Source organism: Tauraco erythrolophus, chromosome 7 (assembly GCF_009769465.1).
Source record: "Tauraco erythrolophus isolate bTauEry1 chromosome 7, bTauEry1.pri, whole genome shotgun sequence".
Taxonomy (NCBI): Eukaryota; Metazoa; Chordata; class Aves; order Musophagiformes; family Musophagidae; genus Tauraco; species Tauraco erythrolophus.
The window spans coordinates 7162266-7177004 of NC_141471.1; the positions used below are offsets into that span (position 1 = coordinate 7162266).

At 39.3% G+C, this 14739-nt stretch overlaps 1 protein-coding gene across 4 annotated transcripts in view; it reads right to left on the reverse strand.

Moving 5' to 3' along the window:
- Positions 1-2346: 2346 nt before the first annotated feature.
- PRKAG2 (protein kinase AMP-activated non-catalytic subunit gamma 2) overlaps positions 2347-14739 on the reverse strand; it is a 159619-nt gene continuing 147226 nt past the window's right edge. For all 4 annotated transcript variants that reach the window (XM_086615057.1, XM_086615055.1, XM_086615056.1 and 1 more), the window contains 8 exons: positions 14013-14058; positions 13161-13215; positions 11480-11606; positions 10568-10733; positions 10180-10217; positions 7286-7432; positions 4869-4962; positions 2347-2412 (listed from right to left, as the gene is read on the reverse strand). In XM_086615057.1, coding sequence (XP_086471183.1) covers positions 2381-2412; positions 4869-4962; positions 7286-7432; positions 10180-10217; positions 10568-10733; positions 11480-11606; positions 13161-13215; positions 14013-14058 — 705 coding nt within the window. In that variant the 3' untranslated portion in view covers positions 2347-2380. The remainder of the gene's footprint in view (positions 2413-4868; positions 4963-7285; positions 7433-10179; positions 10218-10567; positions 10734-11479; positions 11607-13160; positions 13216-14012; positions 14059-14739) is intronic.

A 14739-nucleotide genomic window follows, 5' to 3' on the forward strand; every position in this document is an offset into this window, starting at 1 on the left:
CACTCATGCTTCTCCCAAATTCAAAGTTCAGAACTGAATTTCAGAAAGTAAGGGTGGAAATTCCCTAAATACAGTTTATTTTATTTATTTTATATGATTTTATTCTGGATACAGTTTGGTATCACTGAGGAGGCTGTTTTTGCTCATCCTGTGTCCAGAACATGTCAACAGCACTTGTCATAATATTAAAATAGGAAGTCTGTGCACAGTTGTTGGAAAACTGCAAATTCATTCTGGCTTTCTGCATACTAATTTATGCAGACAGGCCCAAAACTGTCTGCATGGAACAAGGCCAGAAGACTTTGTGCTAAAAATAAAGAATATTAAAAAAAGTACCTGTGAGTGGTTCAACCCTGATCTTCAAAAATACCCTGAATACAGGGCTGAAGAATATGCTTATGCAGAGCAGTAACAGGTAGAGAGAGATGTCACGATACATTTTGGCAACTCCCTGGGATCTCACCTCCTGGAAGAGGCTATAATAGTGCAGGTGCTGGAGCAATTATCCAGACTCTCATGAAGTTGCCGTGCAGCTCAGGTGGCATTTGCAGGTAATGCTGCTGACCGCTTATCCACAGTTCTCCTCCACCACAAGTTATCCCCTCCACACACCCCACAAAGAACAAGAGCCACTATTTTTAGTTTCTATCACTTCATCTCCCCAACAAAGATAAATTGGAGCTGTGCTGATGTCATCTCTGATGGCAGCAATCAGCTCTAGACCTGAAGGTCACCAGTGTCGGGCCAAAACAGCTATTTCAATTCGATAGCAGTCGGAATTGCAGGGAACAGTCGCTATTTACCCAGTCAGAAAAGGAGCTGGAAACGACTTGACAATGTTTTTCGTGGAGTGAGAAAGTGAGATGAAGTCCAAGAGAACAGTTTCCATGATGTACTACAGGCATATTTTTTATACATGAAAGATGCCAGTAAGAAGAAAATTTTCACACCTTTAGTTCAAAACTTAAATTCTTAGTGAAAGTGGAAAAGTTCTGAAGAAAGGGTTTTCACTGCCATTAAAAACCTCACCTTTTATGAGCAAACTGAAAACTGTTAACTTTCTACCTCAATGTTTATAAATGGAAAAATAACAGATCAATTTACTGGCATGATTCCAGTAGAGCATTCCGTCTGGAAGCACAGTAAAAAGTATGGCCTGCATTATTCCATAAGCATAAACCACCTTTGAAGTTGGAGGAAAACAGGAATGCTTCTGTACCCAGTTTACACTGACCAAAATGCACCTCCGTTACACATGCGAAAGAACTTGGCAAGAACTGCTACAACCAAACGGATGTTGTAGGGTTTAATTTCTTCCATCTACAAGAATCTACAATTATAAAAGTCTCCTCTTCCAACTTTACAGTACATTTACATGCGCGAACACCCCACGGCTTTCTTCACTCCTCCGCTTCTGTACAAATCATACACAATAAAAAGTTTCGGTTTTGTGGTACAAACGTTGTTTTACACTTTAATACAGATGAAAACAGCGTTCTCTGGCACCTCACTTCCTCCGCGGTGCCCGTGTGTCACACTACAGAGCACGTTCGATCCGCACTTCTGGAATCTTCAGCTCAAGTAACATGGACTGATCAACAGGCCACAGCTCCTGCCACTCCAGAGTTTTAAATAATGAGAAAAATCTGCCACTTGGTTGTATAACAATCAACAGTTTATTAATGGATATGGTGAAATCTCAGCTATCCACCAAGGATGTGTAAAAAATTGTCATGAAAGTAAAAATAAATAAAGCTGTTTTTAAAATCAGTCTTGTTTTACATCTCGGTTCAGAACGCAACATTTAACACAAAACTGTCATTAAAGTTTGAAAGAAGTCTACCGATACTCAGATTACAGCTTTTATGACAAATCTAATGAGAACTGAAACGGATTTGGTTTAAAGACTCTCACATTCAAATACAGTGTCTCGTTTAGCACAACACTCCCTTTGACAGTGATGGGCAACAGTGATGACATATTGCTGTATTTTGACATAAGGCACTATGATATGAATATGCCATACACTTGCCTTATGTCACATCCATCCATTGCTGACCAGTGACCTCTGTCAAATACAAAAATGGACAAGTTTCAGAATACAGTGCATTTTAATGAAGGACATCATGTGAAGTCTTCCAGCAAATGTTTTGAAGACATTTGGAAATACAAGCCTACATTTTAACATAAGCTTTTTGTCATGCTGCTTTTTTTTTTTTTGCGACATCACTGGGGGGAAGAGACTCGTCATCCATCACTAAGTCCCGATACACATTCTCAACCATCCTGCTCTGTTCTGTTGCAGTCGCTGTTCTTGAGACAAACTTGACCCAGAAACGTTGTTCAAGTTCTCCTACAAACGCGAATACATTCCCAGCAGTCATTCACTTTCATTCTCCTTCTGTTTGGCACCTGTTAACAGAAGAGGAGAGCACGCCTGATTTCCTTATGCACACAGCACTTGGCTGTTGGAAAAGCACAGCTCATTCCGAATGCTGCAGCTTTGTCTGACCACGTTTCCGGAATCTTAGCACTGGATCCCATTTATAAAGAATATCCTGCAGGATTGCTAAACGCTAACGTAAAACAGTGAGGAAGGCCTTGAGACCATTATTGCTTCTCACTTCATTTAGTAACTCTTCTGGGAGGTTACAAAAAGTGGCTTTGAAGATTCTCCCCAGCACAAAAATTTGTTTTAAAAAAACCCCCAACCCAAAAGCCACACCCCAAACCTGTCCATCAGCTTAGAAGCCAGCCTTAATCATCCTAATAACCTCAAAAAATGAAGTCCTGCTTGCAGATAAAATATGTAAGAACTTGGTTTAACTACACTGTGTTGATGGACCCATTTTTCCTGGCTCGGAGGCAGATTTTGCTTACAGTAGGGATCCGAGAGACCTGTTCGGCAGGAATGCATAGCATCCCGCCTCTTCTCCAAGCACTCAGACTGGCCACATGCTGGGGAACGACTGAACCCTATGGCGAGTTTGGCTTCTAGCATCCAGCCCTAGACAGCGAGAATCTCTTGCCAGCAACCTGGAGTTGCTAGTTGTAATGTATAATCAAACGCTGAGAAATTCCTTAAACGCATCCAATTTTCTCATCACAACTGGTACATTTTTCCCCTAACGTAGGCTGGTCTTAACTCCTGTCAGTCAACACATTTTCCTTTCTAGTCTGTGAAGTGGACACTTTCAGGGCATGATGCATCCGGCCATTCTTCCGCATCTACTGTAAGAGGTAAATCACACTCCAGACTCTACAAACCAGGTCTGCACTGCAGACGTCCTCGCTTCATGAGACAAATCCCAACCTACAGTTGGGCAGTTGTCTGTGGAACTGCAATCTAACACCTAACTGCTCCTAAAGAATGCCTTCCCTCCCCTCACCCAGTGGCATAACCCTGCCTGCTCTGTTGCTCTGACTCCTGTGCTCCATGCCAGACTCTTCTGTGAGGCAGCGTAGTGTGCCAGACTGACCAAACTCTGCCTCCTGTTGGGTCAGGGAGTCAAAGCAGCTCACAGAGGGCTCTCATGAGAGGGGGTGCTGCCACACGCTAAATGCCAGAAGCAGAAACTGCCCTTTTTAATTACAGAGCACTGTCATATCAGCTCACAGAGTGACAACTTGAGCGTCCGTGTAATTCCAGTATAACAAAGCTCTTGGTTTGTCAGTATCCAGATTTATCTTTGCTGCCTAAACTTTGCTCCATTCACAGTAAGACCTACCCTCCTTGGATCCTTCTGCCCTCAAGCCATGGGGAAAACTACCTCCTCTGCCTGGAGAGGCACCATCTCTGCCTGTCTCTACATCTCCCTCTTGGGAGGGACACAGACCTCTCTGTTCTCTTTCTACATAGCAAGCCCATCAGTCTGTGGGCTGATTCCTCATGCTCATCCATACCTTCCACAGAAAGCTGGGTTACTTGCTTTTCCAGGTCATCAAAAGGAACTAGAGGCGCTGACATAATACTTCCAGCAGTATCACTGATTATTTCTTTTTAGAGGAGAAACCTTACTATTTAACTCTACAGAGGAGAAGGATTTTCTACATTATCCTGTTATCTGTCAGTGCAAGTGACAGATCCTAGTTAAGCTCACATTCAGACTCTTTTTTGAAGGATGTATCCAGCTCCGTTTGTTTAGTCTGATGTTTTTTTGAGGCAAAACTGTAACACTCAAGACATTTTTTTGTCTTCCTCACAAAGCCAAAAGAAAGCTTTGCTTGAGTTGTTGTGACACTGAAGTCAGTTATGTGGTCAAAGTCAAGTTACAATTAAGAACATAAATAGCAGGTTAGTAACTTGGGCAAACTTAAAAAACCAACAAAACCAAACTGTCCCCCCACCATAAAATGACAGAAATAAACCTATTGTTGAAGACTCTTGTTAAAAGGAACCTGATCATGTTTAGTTAACCACCAGAGATTTCTAATGGAATAATTCTGGTGGTCTAGGGTGACATCTGACACAGTTGTGCCAACCAAAACCCACAGCGTAGCTGGACAACTGCAGGGCTCTGAGGAGGTGGTTCTGCAAAGATATAGAAAGCACAGCTGCATCCACACAAGGAGCACTTGACCAGAGTACAGGAATTTAGGAAAGTGGGAAAGGCGCCCTGTTGTAGATGTTGTCTATGCATGCAACATTAAACTTCATCCTGGTTTTTCCTGTTAAAACATTAATCAAGACCTTTTTTTCCTAAAAAGAAGATATGAAGAGAAATGAAAAGTGTATTTAAGAACTATGATCAGGCAGTTACAAAAGTTGAAAAAAATCAAAAGTTTGTCATTGTGAAAGAAATTAAAACCAGCAGGGTGTATGCACTACCAAATAACTTACGACAAAGCTCAGAGAGCAACATCCATACCTGCTGGTGTGAGTACCAAAGCTTGTAGTATGTCAGAAAGGGAGATGATACCCACAATGCTATCTGCTTCATTCACTACCACCAAACGATGAACCTGCAAGCAGGGAAAATACTTTGAGATATTTGCCTAGTTTGAAATACTAGCTAAAGCAAAGGGAAAAAAAAATCTTGAAGTAATGAAGTATGAAGACAAGTAGGAGAAAGAAAAAGTAGTTCAAAATGTTAGCAATACCAGTCTCACACAGCAGCACAGACACGCTCATCCTACATAAAAGAAAACCAGTGCCTGTTTAAACAGCACACAGCTACCGGGCACGGCCACAAAGTCAGATGTGAAGTGACGGCTAAGCCAAGATCTAGGTCTTCAAAATACTTCTGCTCTCAACAAGTGGCACTCACATCCAACACTTTTCCCCAGCTCTCGGGCTCCGCCCAACTCGGCCTGCCATCTCAAAACATAAGATTCAGTAATAAAATGGGGCTTCCTTCTGAAAAAATACTTACTCAGAGAGAGGCACAGCACTAAAACCTGTATCTTGACATGTCCAAGTTGCTTTCAACCTAGTTTTTCTTGTAGGGCTACACAACTGAAACCGAGTGCCAGATTTGTTTTAAAAGCCTTGTTTTGCATGATGATAGAAAAAAAGATTCAACTTCTCTATGAAACTCACTGTAGAGTTAATAAACACAAGGATACAACTCGGAGGAAAGATATATAAACAGTAAAATTGTTGGTTTTAAATAATTATTTTATCATTACAAATCTATTCTAGGAAACATTTTATACTGCAAAACTTTTCTCCTAATTGTGGGATACTCCATTATCCTGCGGCTGATGGGCCAGAGCAGGCAGAGCTGTATCACCTAAACAACAAAAGCTGAACCAGCTTGTAAGTAAGTGATCCTAAAAGGGGTGTTTGTCAATGCTGAGAGCCTACTACGTGTTTACTTTTTACCACAGTGAATTCTCTCTCTTTGCTGTTTTCAGTTCAAATAATCAGATACAATGGTGAAGAAAGCAAACAGAATTTTTTCTCATCTTCTCAGAGGTGATAGCAAGAAGGCTGCAGCAGTCTTGATTTAATAGATACGTTAATTTATGGTTGAGGTTGACCACTTTGTTGCTGGTCACATACAAGAAAAGAGCAGCTCTGAATTGTTTGAACAGTCATACCCATCTGACACAAGGAAGAAAGGAAAAAAGACAGGAAGGGAGAGAAAATATTGTTGCATTTTCTTTTTGATTCAACTATGTTGGTGATATCTTAGATGGTGTCATTAGTTTTTGTATACGCACATATTTAATAATTTTATTCTTCTCTCAGTGTAATGAATTCCAGAAAAAACGGACAATGTAATTGTTTCATTTGTTTAATTTCCAGTAAGATCAAGCACTTGTCTGGCAGCTAAAAATAGCCTGCAGTTTTGACTGACTCATTTTTACATATCATCTCACTATGTTTAGACTGAACCAAAGGGTAGGAGTTGTTCTTCAACCCCAAATGTCTAAAGCTTCTTAAGATAGTAATAAAATTATCCAAATTTGAAATTTGTATATCAGCAATGCTAAAATTATCCCATTTCAGGAAGAAGCTCAAGCAGATGCAGAAAGTTGCAAGTAAAAATTGTCTAATGAAGGTTCTAAGGGGATATTAACAAAGTGGAAGTTTTACTCATATCAAGTATGTGTGGCTACAGCCTTGAAGATGAAAAAAAAGTGTCTTGTAATTGAAGAAATTAAAGCATCTAAGTGGAGCTGATCGCACCACAGAGACAACTGAAACTGGTAATACTGATTTTCTTCGGCAGAGAGGCGTAACGGAGGAGGAAGGCCTACATTCTTATTCACCTCCACGTGTAAGTTCCCAGTACTAATAAACAAGATAAACAGCTCCAAAAGAAATGGAAGGGGCACAGATAAATCGTTCATAAGAGCAGTTAGTGAAGGCTTACTCACAAGAATTTGTTTTCTGGCCCCATTTCACAGTGTTTGTATGAAAGCAGTGCAGGACCATACGTGTTAACTAATGGCACCCATTAAATTTCCTGAACGACAGGCTAATCAACCTGACTATAAGCTGCAGTTTAAAGAATCATGTGTCTGCAAAACTTATAGCAGGCTTGGAAGAAACTTGATTCTTTCAGAAAAGCTTTGCATTCGGTTCATTAATGTCATAAAACAGAAACACAAATAACCAAGTATTATTACAGACGTGCTGTACGGTATTTTGCACATCCCTATGAGCATCTATAAGCTGAGTCTATAAAGCAAACTGATACTTAAGACACGTAATTGTGAAAAAAATACTTCCACCAAATAAGCAAAATAACTTAGAAAGGATGAATTTGTACTATTTATTAGTTTGGTGATACAACTTTTAACTTACAGTGAAGGGAAAAATAAGAAGTGAACGCACCTCAGCCTTCACTATTCTATCCACAATGGTCTCCAGTGTTTCCAGCATACTACACTTTACAACACCTTCAAAATACTGAGAACGGTGCTGTAGGGCTTGCGTCACCGTGATATCTAGGTTATTATATGTTTTTTCAGCAGCAAGATTCTGGAAAAAAACGAAACAAACAAACCCCAAGGCACGTCACACACCTCAGTAATAAAGTACTCTTTGGCATCAAGTAGATACACATTTCTGGGGTAAACCGAGCCTAATCTAAGAATATTAAACAACGCAGATGCTCTTCAGGTTCAGTTTTTCGGAACAGTCAAGCATGTCACTGTGTTAAACACCATATGACAGACTGGGTTAACTGTTTTGTGATACGCATTAGGCCAATGAAAATCTTACTTTGCTATCTGATATTTGGCTTGACATCACCCATCCTGCTTTTGCAATGAGCAGAAAGTGTAAAGATGAAGTTCTACAGACTTCAGAACGTACAGTTTTTGTTGTTTGTTTTTCACAGGCTAGGGGAGGACACCAACTGCTCTGAACATCACCCATGAAGCAGATCTTAGTGGAGTTCTAAGCAGAGAGCAAATTAAAGGTTTTCGTCACCTTCCTTATTTGTGGGCTCAAACTCCCTCTCCTGGACTGTGCTGGCACTGCCATTTGATAACTGTGTGTGTGTGTCGATATATATTTTGGTTAAGTACTATAAAAACAATATAAATGAAAACCCATCACCACCACTAAAAGTAAGAAGATTAAAAGAGTTTGAAAACTGACATTCTGAACTTGCATTTTAATAGGACCATGCTCGTAGCAAGGAAGACTTTGTCCAGAACACAAAAGGCTTTCTTTGTAGGTGAGACCATTGAGATATTTTGATAGTGTTGGCACATTCTGGCCTATTGATTTCGTGTACTGAAGCACTGAAGGAAGAATAAAGACAGAACTTTAAAATGAAAACACTGCACCAAGCAATAAAGTGAAATTAATTTTTGGCTAGAATAAACTGTGATTGGCCAGGTTTTTGGATCGAATTACACTGAACATGACAAGATAGGTTTGAGAGGACCATGAAGATAAAAGCAGTTTTAGTTAACTAATTCCTAGTGAAGGACATTAGGAGAACATCAAAAGCCTCTACAAACTGAAGTCATCCTCCATGCAATAATCACTGCAATATAAAGCTACTTCTACACCATCAAACCATTCCCAGGTTTCTCTCATGAAGAACTTGCAAATGAATTCAGAACTCTGATAACACAGAAGAAATCTATCAACTTAGCCAGCTGTATATACAGGCATAGCTTAAACCATTGATTTAACTAAACATATTAGCCACATGGTTTAAAGTTAAAAATCATCAGTTGAATCTTGCAAATTCTATGTTTATTGGAGGACCTGATTATATATTTCAGATTTTTTTTTTTCCTTCTTTTAAAGTTTGAAGATCAGGTTGAAGCAGAACTGATGAAAAACTGGAAGCCTCAGAGATGATTATCTCTTAAGAATAGAATCTTTTTCCCCCCAGTTTAATAAGCAAATTAGTATGTGTGAGGAAAATCTCAAATAATAGATGCCCTAACTCTTTCTCCTGTTACTAGCTGGGAGCAAACAATTTTATCCTAAAGCTTTTATGGTGGCTTTTCTTTTTTTCCTGATCCCAATACACAATTTTTCTAAATAAATGGTCCAGCACCTCCAAAAATGCTGTAATTTTTGTTGCCTCATCAATTACAATAAAAAAAAAGGTGAAAAAGATAAGGAACTCTCTTCCTTTTGGTGTCTTTCTGAAAAAGACCGGGAAATACAGAAAACATGTCCTGCCTCAAATTCTAATGCAGTTACAAAATAAATTGAAACACTGAACCCACCAGCTGTGAAATTCCATTGTCTCTGATACATTAGATCACTCTCGCTACAGCTACTCCCTATGCCCTGGCCAACTTTTAGTGGCAGAACAGAATCTCACACAGCAGAGAATCCCGAAGGACAAAACGACAAACGCCTAGAAAAGACAGGCAAGAATGGTGACATCATGAAACGTTCAGTATTAAGAGCACGGTTTGCAGTGAGAGATATTTATAAGCCTAACGTATTTCCATTTGGGACTGTTCTCCATATTTCTGAAAGCATTCCACGCAGCATTTCAGACATCTGGATTTTTCACGAGCACTAGCAGGCTGGTAGAATAAGCAACTTTGGCACTTAGATCTCTAAAAAATAATGTAGTTATCAGAAGTTCCAGTTAGAAGGCAGGTATACACAGCTGGGAAGGGACAGGGATAAAAAACTAAATGTGTTTTTCAAGTTTCTGAAGACCACAAGAATAGAAGAGCCGTTGCTTTCCAAGGCTGGCAAATCACGGCATGAACCTGAGTACGCTGTTGTACTCCCAAGGGAAAACCAGGAACAGCGGCCTGAATTAGCTCTAAACCAGAACGAATACAGATGCAACACTCTGGAGCCAGAGACTCACACAAAGAACGAGCCAAGTAGTTTTAATTCCCTGAGAAGGTCAAGTTGTATAAAGTGCCCAGACTGCGTGGAGAAATCTGCGTTCTCTTTGGAAACAGACCGTGGAATGGCAGTGGCTGGGAAAAGAAAATCCTATCTCAAAAATAGAAACAAACATAAAAAGCCTATGGCCTCTTTTTGTAAGAGTACAGCCAGATCTGATCTTGGGTAACATCCAGAGCAGTAGATGCCTGTGTGCAAGCAGCATTACCAAGGACAGCTTAAATAAAATAATTACGAAAATGCTGTGCAGGGTGAATTGAATCCTTTTTATTCAGTTTGTTAACTAAAGCCTAAGGAACAAAATTCCCAAAATTGACATATTAACAAGTTGCAAATGGTTACTGCATATAAAATGTTTAATAGAATTTAAGAGATATACTTACTATTACATCGAATTTGGAATAAATATCTACAACTTTTCCTAAAAAGAAAACCAAAAGTTAACAAAGTCTTAAAATACAATATTAGTTTTCTTGCTTCCTGCTTTCATTTGTTGTAATTACACAGAAAGAAAAGACAGGTCAAGAAGGAAAGATGGAAAAAACCCCAACCAACCTACGAAACCATGAAGTTCTTCCAAGCCTGTCAACCTACATCTTGCATAAGTATTTCTTTATAGTCCCTTTCTCCTCCCCACCTTTTTTTTAAAAAAAAAAAATAATATTTTTTTTAATTCTTTCTCCTCTTCCCACCCCATCCCCTCACCACCAACCCAGGGTTCAGCACCCTTTATCTAACCACACTTCTCTATACAGAAGGCCCAACACACACCTGACTCATCCACAACAGGTAATGCTGATATCCTTCTCTCTACAAATATATTCAAGGCTTTAATGATAGGAGTGTCCGGATGTATGAAGGCAATGTTGTGGTAAGTTCCTATCCCAAGTTCATCCAGATTCTTCTTCATAAAGGCAGGCTTTGGCATCTCTGACATCTAGGAAAGTCAGAATGAATGTGTTTACAGTGCAGTTCTCCGTACCTATCGCGTTTCCACGTGACTGGTATGTACATTAGGAAACACGTATTCACTCACCCACCTACAGACTCCGAACGGTTGTTTCGGACCGTTACAGTGATCTCTACTAGATTAACGCAAAGCCAAAACAAGCTCAGATCCAGATGCACTAGTTCTGTTCAAAACCTCTGAATTAAGACTATGTAACTAAGGGTTTTGCTCATTTATTTATTTTTGTAGTAACCCGTCACTAAAAGCTTTTGATCCTAAGCTATGTCATTCCCACTGAAACTGGAGAGCGAAGACAGCAAAACATATATGCTGGATGCTTATTTTCAATCCTCTTGCTGTGTTTGGCCTCCGATTCCTTCCTGTGACTAATGTCAGCTACCCTGAGTAATGATATCTCATCTCTGGGAAACAATTAATTTCTCTATTCATGTAAACAAGCTTCTGAAGCTGAATAGATCTTCCAGAAAGAACAGCAAATTACTCAAATAGCCAAGACAAGCCCTTGGTGTTTAGGTTTCTTTAAATGACTAAACCAAAGTAAAGGTAATGTACCGGCCCTATATCAAGCTTTAATTTCCCTTATCAAAAAAGACACACAGACACAATATGGAAGTTTATCAAGAAGTTTCTGTACTAAGACTGAAATTATTTAACATTAAAAATGTCTATGGGAGTGGGGAGGAATCAGTTTAAGTATAACTTTAAATACTTACAAAAAGCTGGAGGAACTTGAGGATTCTTTTATGGGTAAGTATATAAAGTGCATTTCCACTGACAGGATCTATTACTGGCAATCTGTGGATTTTGTTTTTGATCAATGAATATACAGCATCAAAAAGGCTGAGGAGAAAAACATTATTTTTTAAAAAAGTGAATTCTAGCTGACAATCGGTACTATGAAGCGATATATACACATATTTACAAACTCCCATGTCCCACTAAAATACATATGATGAGTGACTATTTGCATTATCTTTAATGTTATAGAAAACAGAATTTAAGGGATTTCAAACTGATTTTTACAGCTCGTAAAACAGATCAACAGCAGTATGCTCATGAACATCTAAAACCAGTAAGAAAATGTGATGGAAAGTGACTTTCTGTGTTAGAAAGAAGAGAAGACATATTTCTTCACAGGTGTAATTTGTTTTCCCAGGAAGTGCTGTGCTCAGTATCCCTGCACTCAGAACGGATACTTTTGTTCAGGAGACAAACAGTGAATAACCGAGCGTTCTTGCACTTAATGCATCTCAATTCCAAACTTCTATATAATTTTTTAGGAAGAGCATTTTTATGGATTAGCGCATACATGCAAGTAAGCCAAAAAAAAAAAAATCTAATCAATTCACTGAATTATCATTGGGGATTGGCAAAAAGCTGTTCTCAGGAGATCCAAAACATTCCTTCAGACATTGCAGACTACAATTCGGCAATACTCCGACCTGTGCAAGTCTGCCCTTCTGGCAAGTAAAACTTGTTTTTTCCCCTTGGTCCTAGTAAGACTATGGTAAAACAGCTGACCACCAATTGCAAATTAGTAAGTAAAAAAGACAGTAAAACTTTGATAAACACCTACTTGCTGGAGTAGGCTTCTTCCCATACACAATGAACTCTACGTTCTGAGTCCATTACAGAGATGAACTATCCCCATTTGTAATACGAGGAGTCAAGATTCCCACCATTACACTGTAGATTCCACTCCTGGAGTAAGCATTTCACCGCTCCTAAGTGCTGCAGTCTGATTGTCATGGAACCCAAGGCCTGGATCAGGTCTTAAGGCAACTTGCTGTATCCTTTTAGACACGTCCTACTGCACTTTCTCTATTGCGATACTTCTCTTGCTGCTCCTTTGACTGACAGCCGTTATCCTGTTCTGTTGTCTTACCATATTCGTTACAACCAGCTACCATTCAAACACATTCCTTATGGTTTAATTGAACAACGTGTTCATGGCTTAGCGGCAATTCCACTGAGGACAGAGCACACCATTACTTCAAGGTAATCACTAGAGCTCCCTTCACCAGTTTCCTTTGACAGGGCACAAGCAGCCCTATTCCACAAACTGAAAGCAAGAATCAGAACTTCACTCTGTAGTTCAGCCATTTAAGATTTTGGGCAATTAATTTTGACCTACGTTTAGCTCATTTAGCAGAACAGTTACACTGATAAAAGACAAAAAGTTTTAAGTAAAAATTCTCTGCTTTGGATAATTAAAAAAAAATCCTCACAATAAAAAAAAGCTGCCACATCTTCTTGATTATATTAAAAGAGTCCATTATTGTACTCCAGTTTACAATATAAATTGTTTCTTATGATATAAAGAAGTCTTAGAATTCAGCGTTGAGACAGACTTAGTTTATTTCAAGTTAAGCAGAGTGAAAAGCAAAATCCTACCTTGCATCTGGGGAGATGTTCACTAGAGGTTTAAACGTCTCTTGTAAATAAAGTTCTGTGTGTAGAAAATTAACAGACCGTTATGACTTTATACGCAAACATTAGCTTTTTTATGAAAGCATTTTATGAATTCATTCGCACAAAATTCAGTGGAAGAACGACGCGGAATACACAGTTACTTTAGTTATTCTACCACCCCTGCACATTCCTCCGTGTTGACATGAAAAAGACACCAGCTTCGAGCGCAGGACTAAACCGTTTACCACCAGGGGTCACTGCAACAGCAGCAAATCATTCCGTGCCAGCTCCTTCTCCGAGAGGGTCTGCTGCACCGAGCACTGCTAGATACTATTCCATGATGCCACACAGTCTATTTTTCACATAAAGCTTTCTCCCTGCATTCAGCACTTCCGTTCATTCCCAGCATGCTCTGTGCATTTCCAGTTGCAGCACGCAATTCCTTCAGGTACAGCTTACTGCTCGTCCATCAGCACTCGGTACGCAGGGTCATCTCTTCGTTCCACCCCGGCTCAGACACATTTCCATCCCACACGTACTCATCAACTCCACAACCAGACATGCCGCCCTACTCCAGTTTCTTCCTTTCCTTCTTGAAGGGCGAGGAGGTACTAATCATGAATGACTGGCAAAGCAGCGCATGGCCCACAGCACTCTAGTCCCTCTACTGTTTCAAACAGAAACAGGAGCCAATGGACAAGCTTTTACTATTTCTGCTTTCATTCAAAAAATGTGTGGAGAGACACAAGCTAAGTCTATGATCAATTAAAAATTCACTATACTGAAAAAGATTAGAATATATTAAGTGATCAACCAAGTAGTCAATTTTCTTACCCCTCCAGGTTTCTATCTTGTGCTCCTCCAATTCATAAATCTGAACCTACAATCGGTAGATAGAAAGTTTAGCTTGAAGTATTCATTTTAATCCCAGCATCATTAACAATATTATAACTATCTGAATAATTTCCTTACATTTCACTGCAGGCAATCTAACAGAGTAAGAACTGTCCAGAATAACATTTCCTGGTAATTTTTTTTTTTTTTTTTTTTTAATAGAAGTGCATCATTCACTTAAGCCAAATGTTATCACTTCTCAGCTATTCCTCCTACTGTTGTCATTTTAAGCACAACCTATGCAATAGCATCTTGGACAATGTAAACAGTAGTGACAACAGTCAGACTTTAGGTAAAGTTACATAGAAAAATTGGTTGTATTGAGGTTGAAGGTCATTACAATATGGAAATTTTAAGGAAGTTACCAGTGTGCAATCGCTTTTCATTTACTTCTCCCCCTACCCCTTGTAAATGCCCAGGGGGGTGGGGAAAGGATTCTTTAACATGAAGAAATGACAATGCACCACACTATTGGCATCTGACAAGAATGTCACTATGAATTTTAAAAATTAACATGAGATTCCGGAAGCCTAATACATCAGATGTCTGCTTCATCCAACTGTTCTTGATTTTTCAGCTAGTAAAATACAGTAGGTATGTTTTAATTGCTGGAGGGGGAATTGTGATTTGACAGCACCAAGAAAGGGATGTAAATGTTTGTATGAAC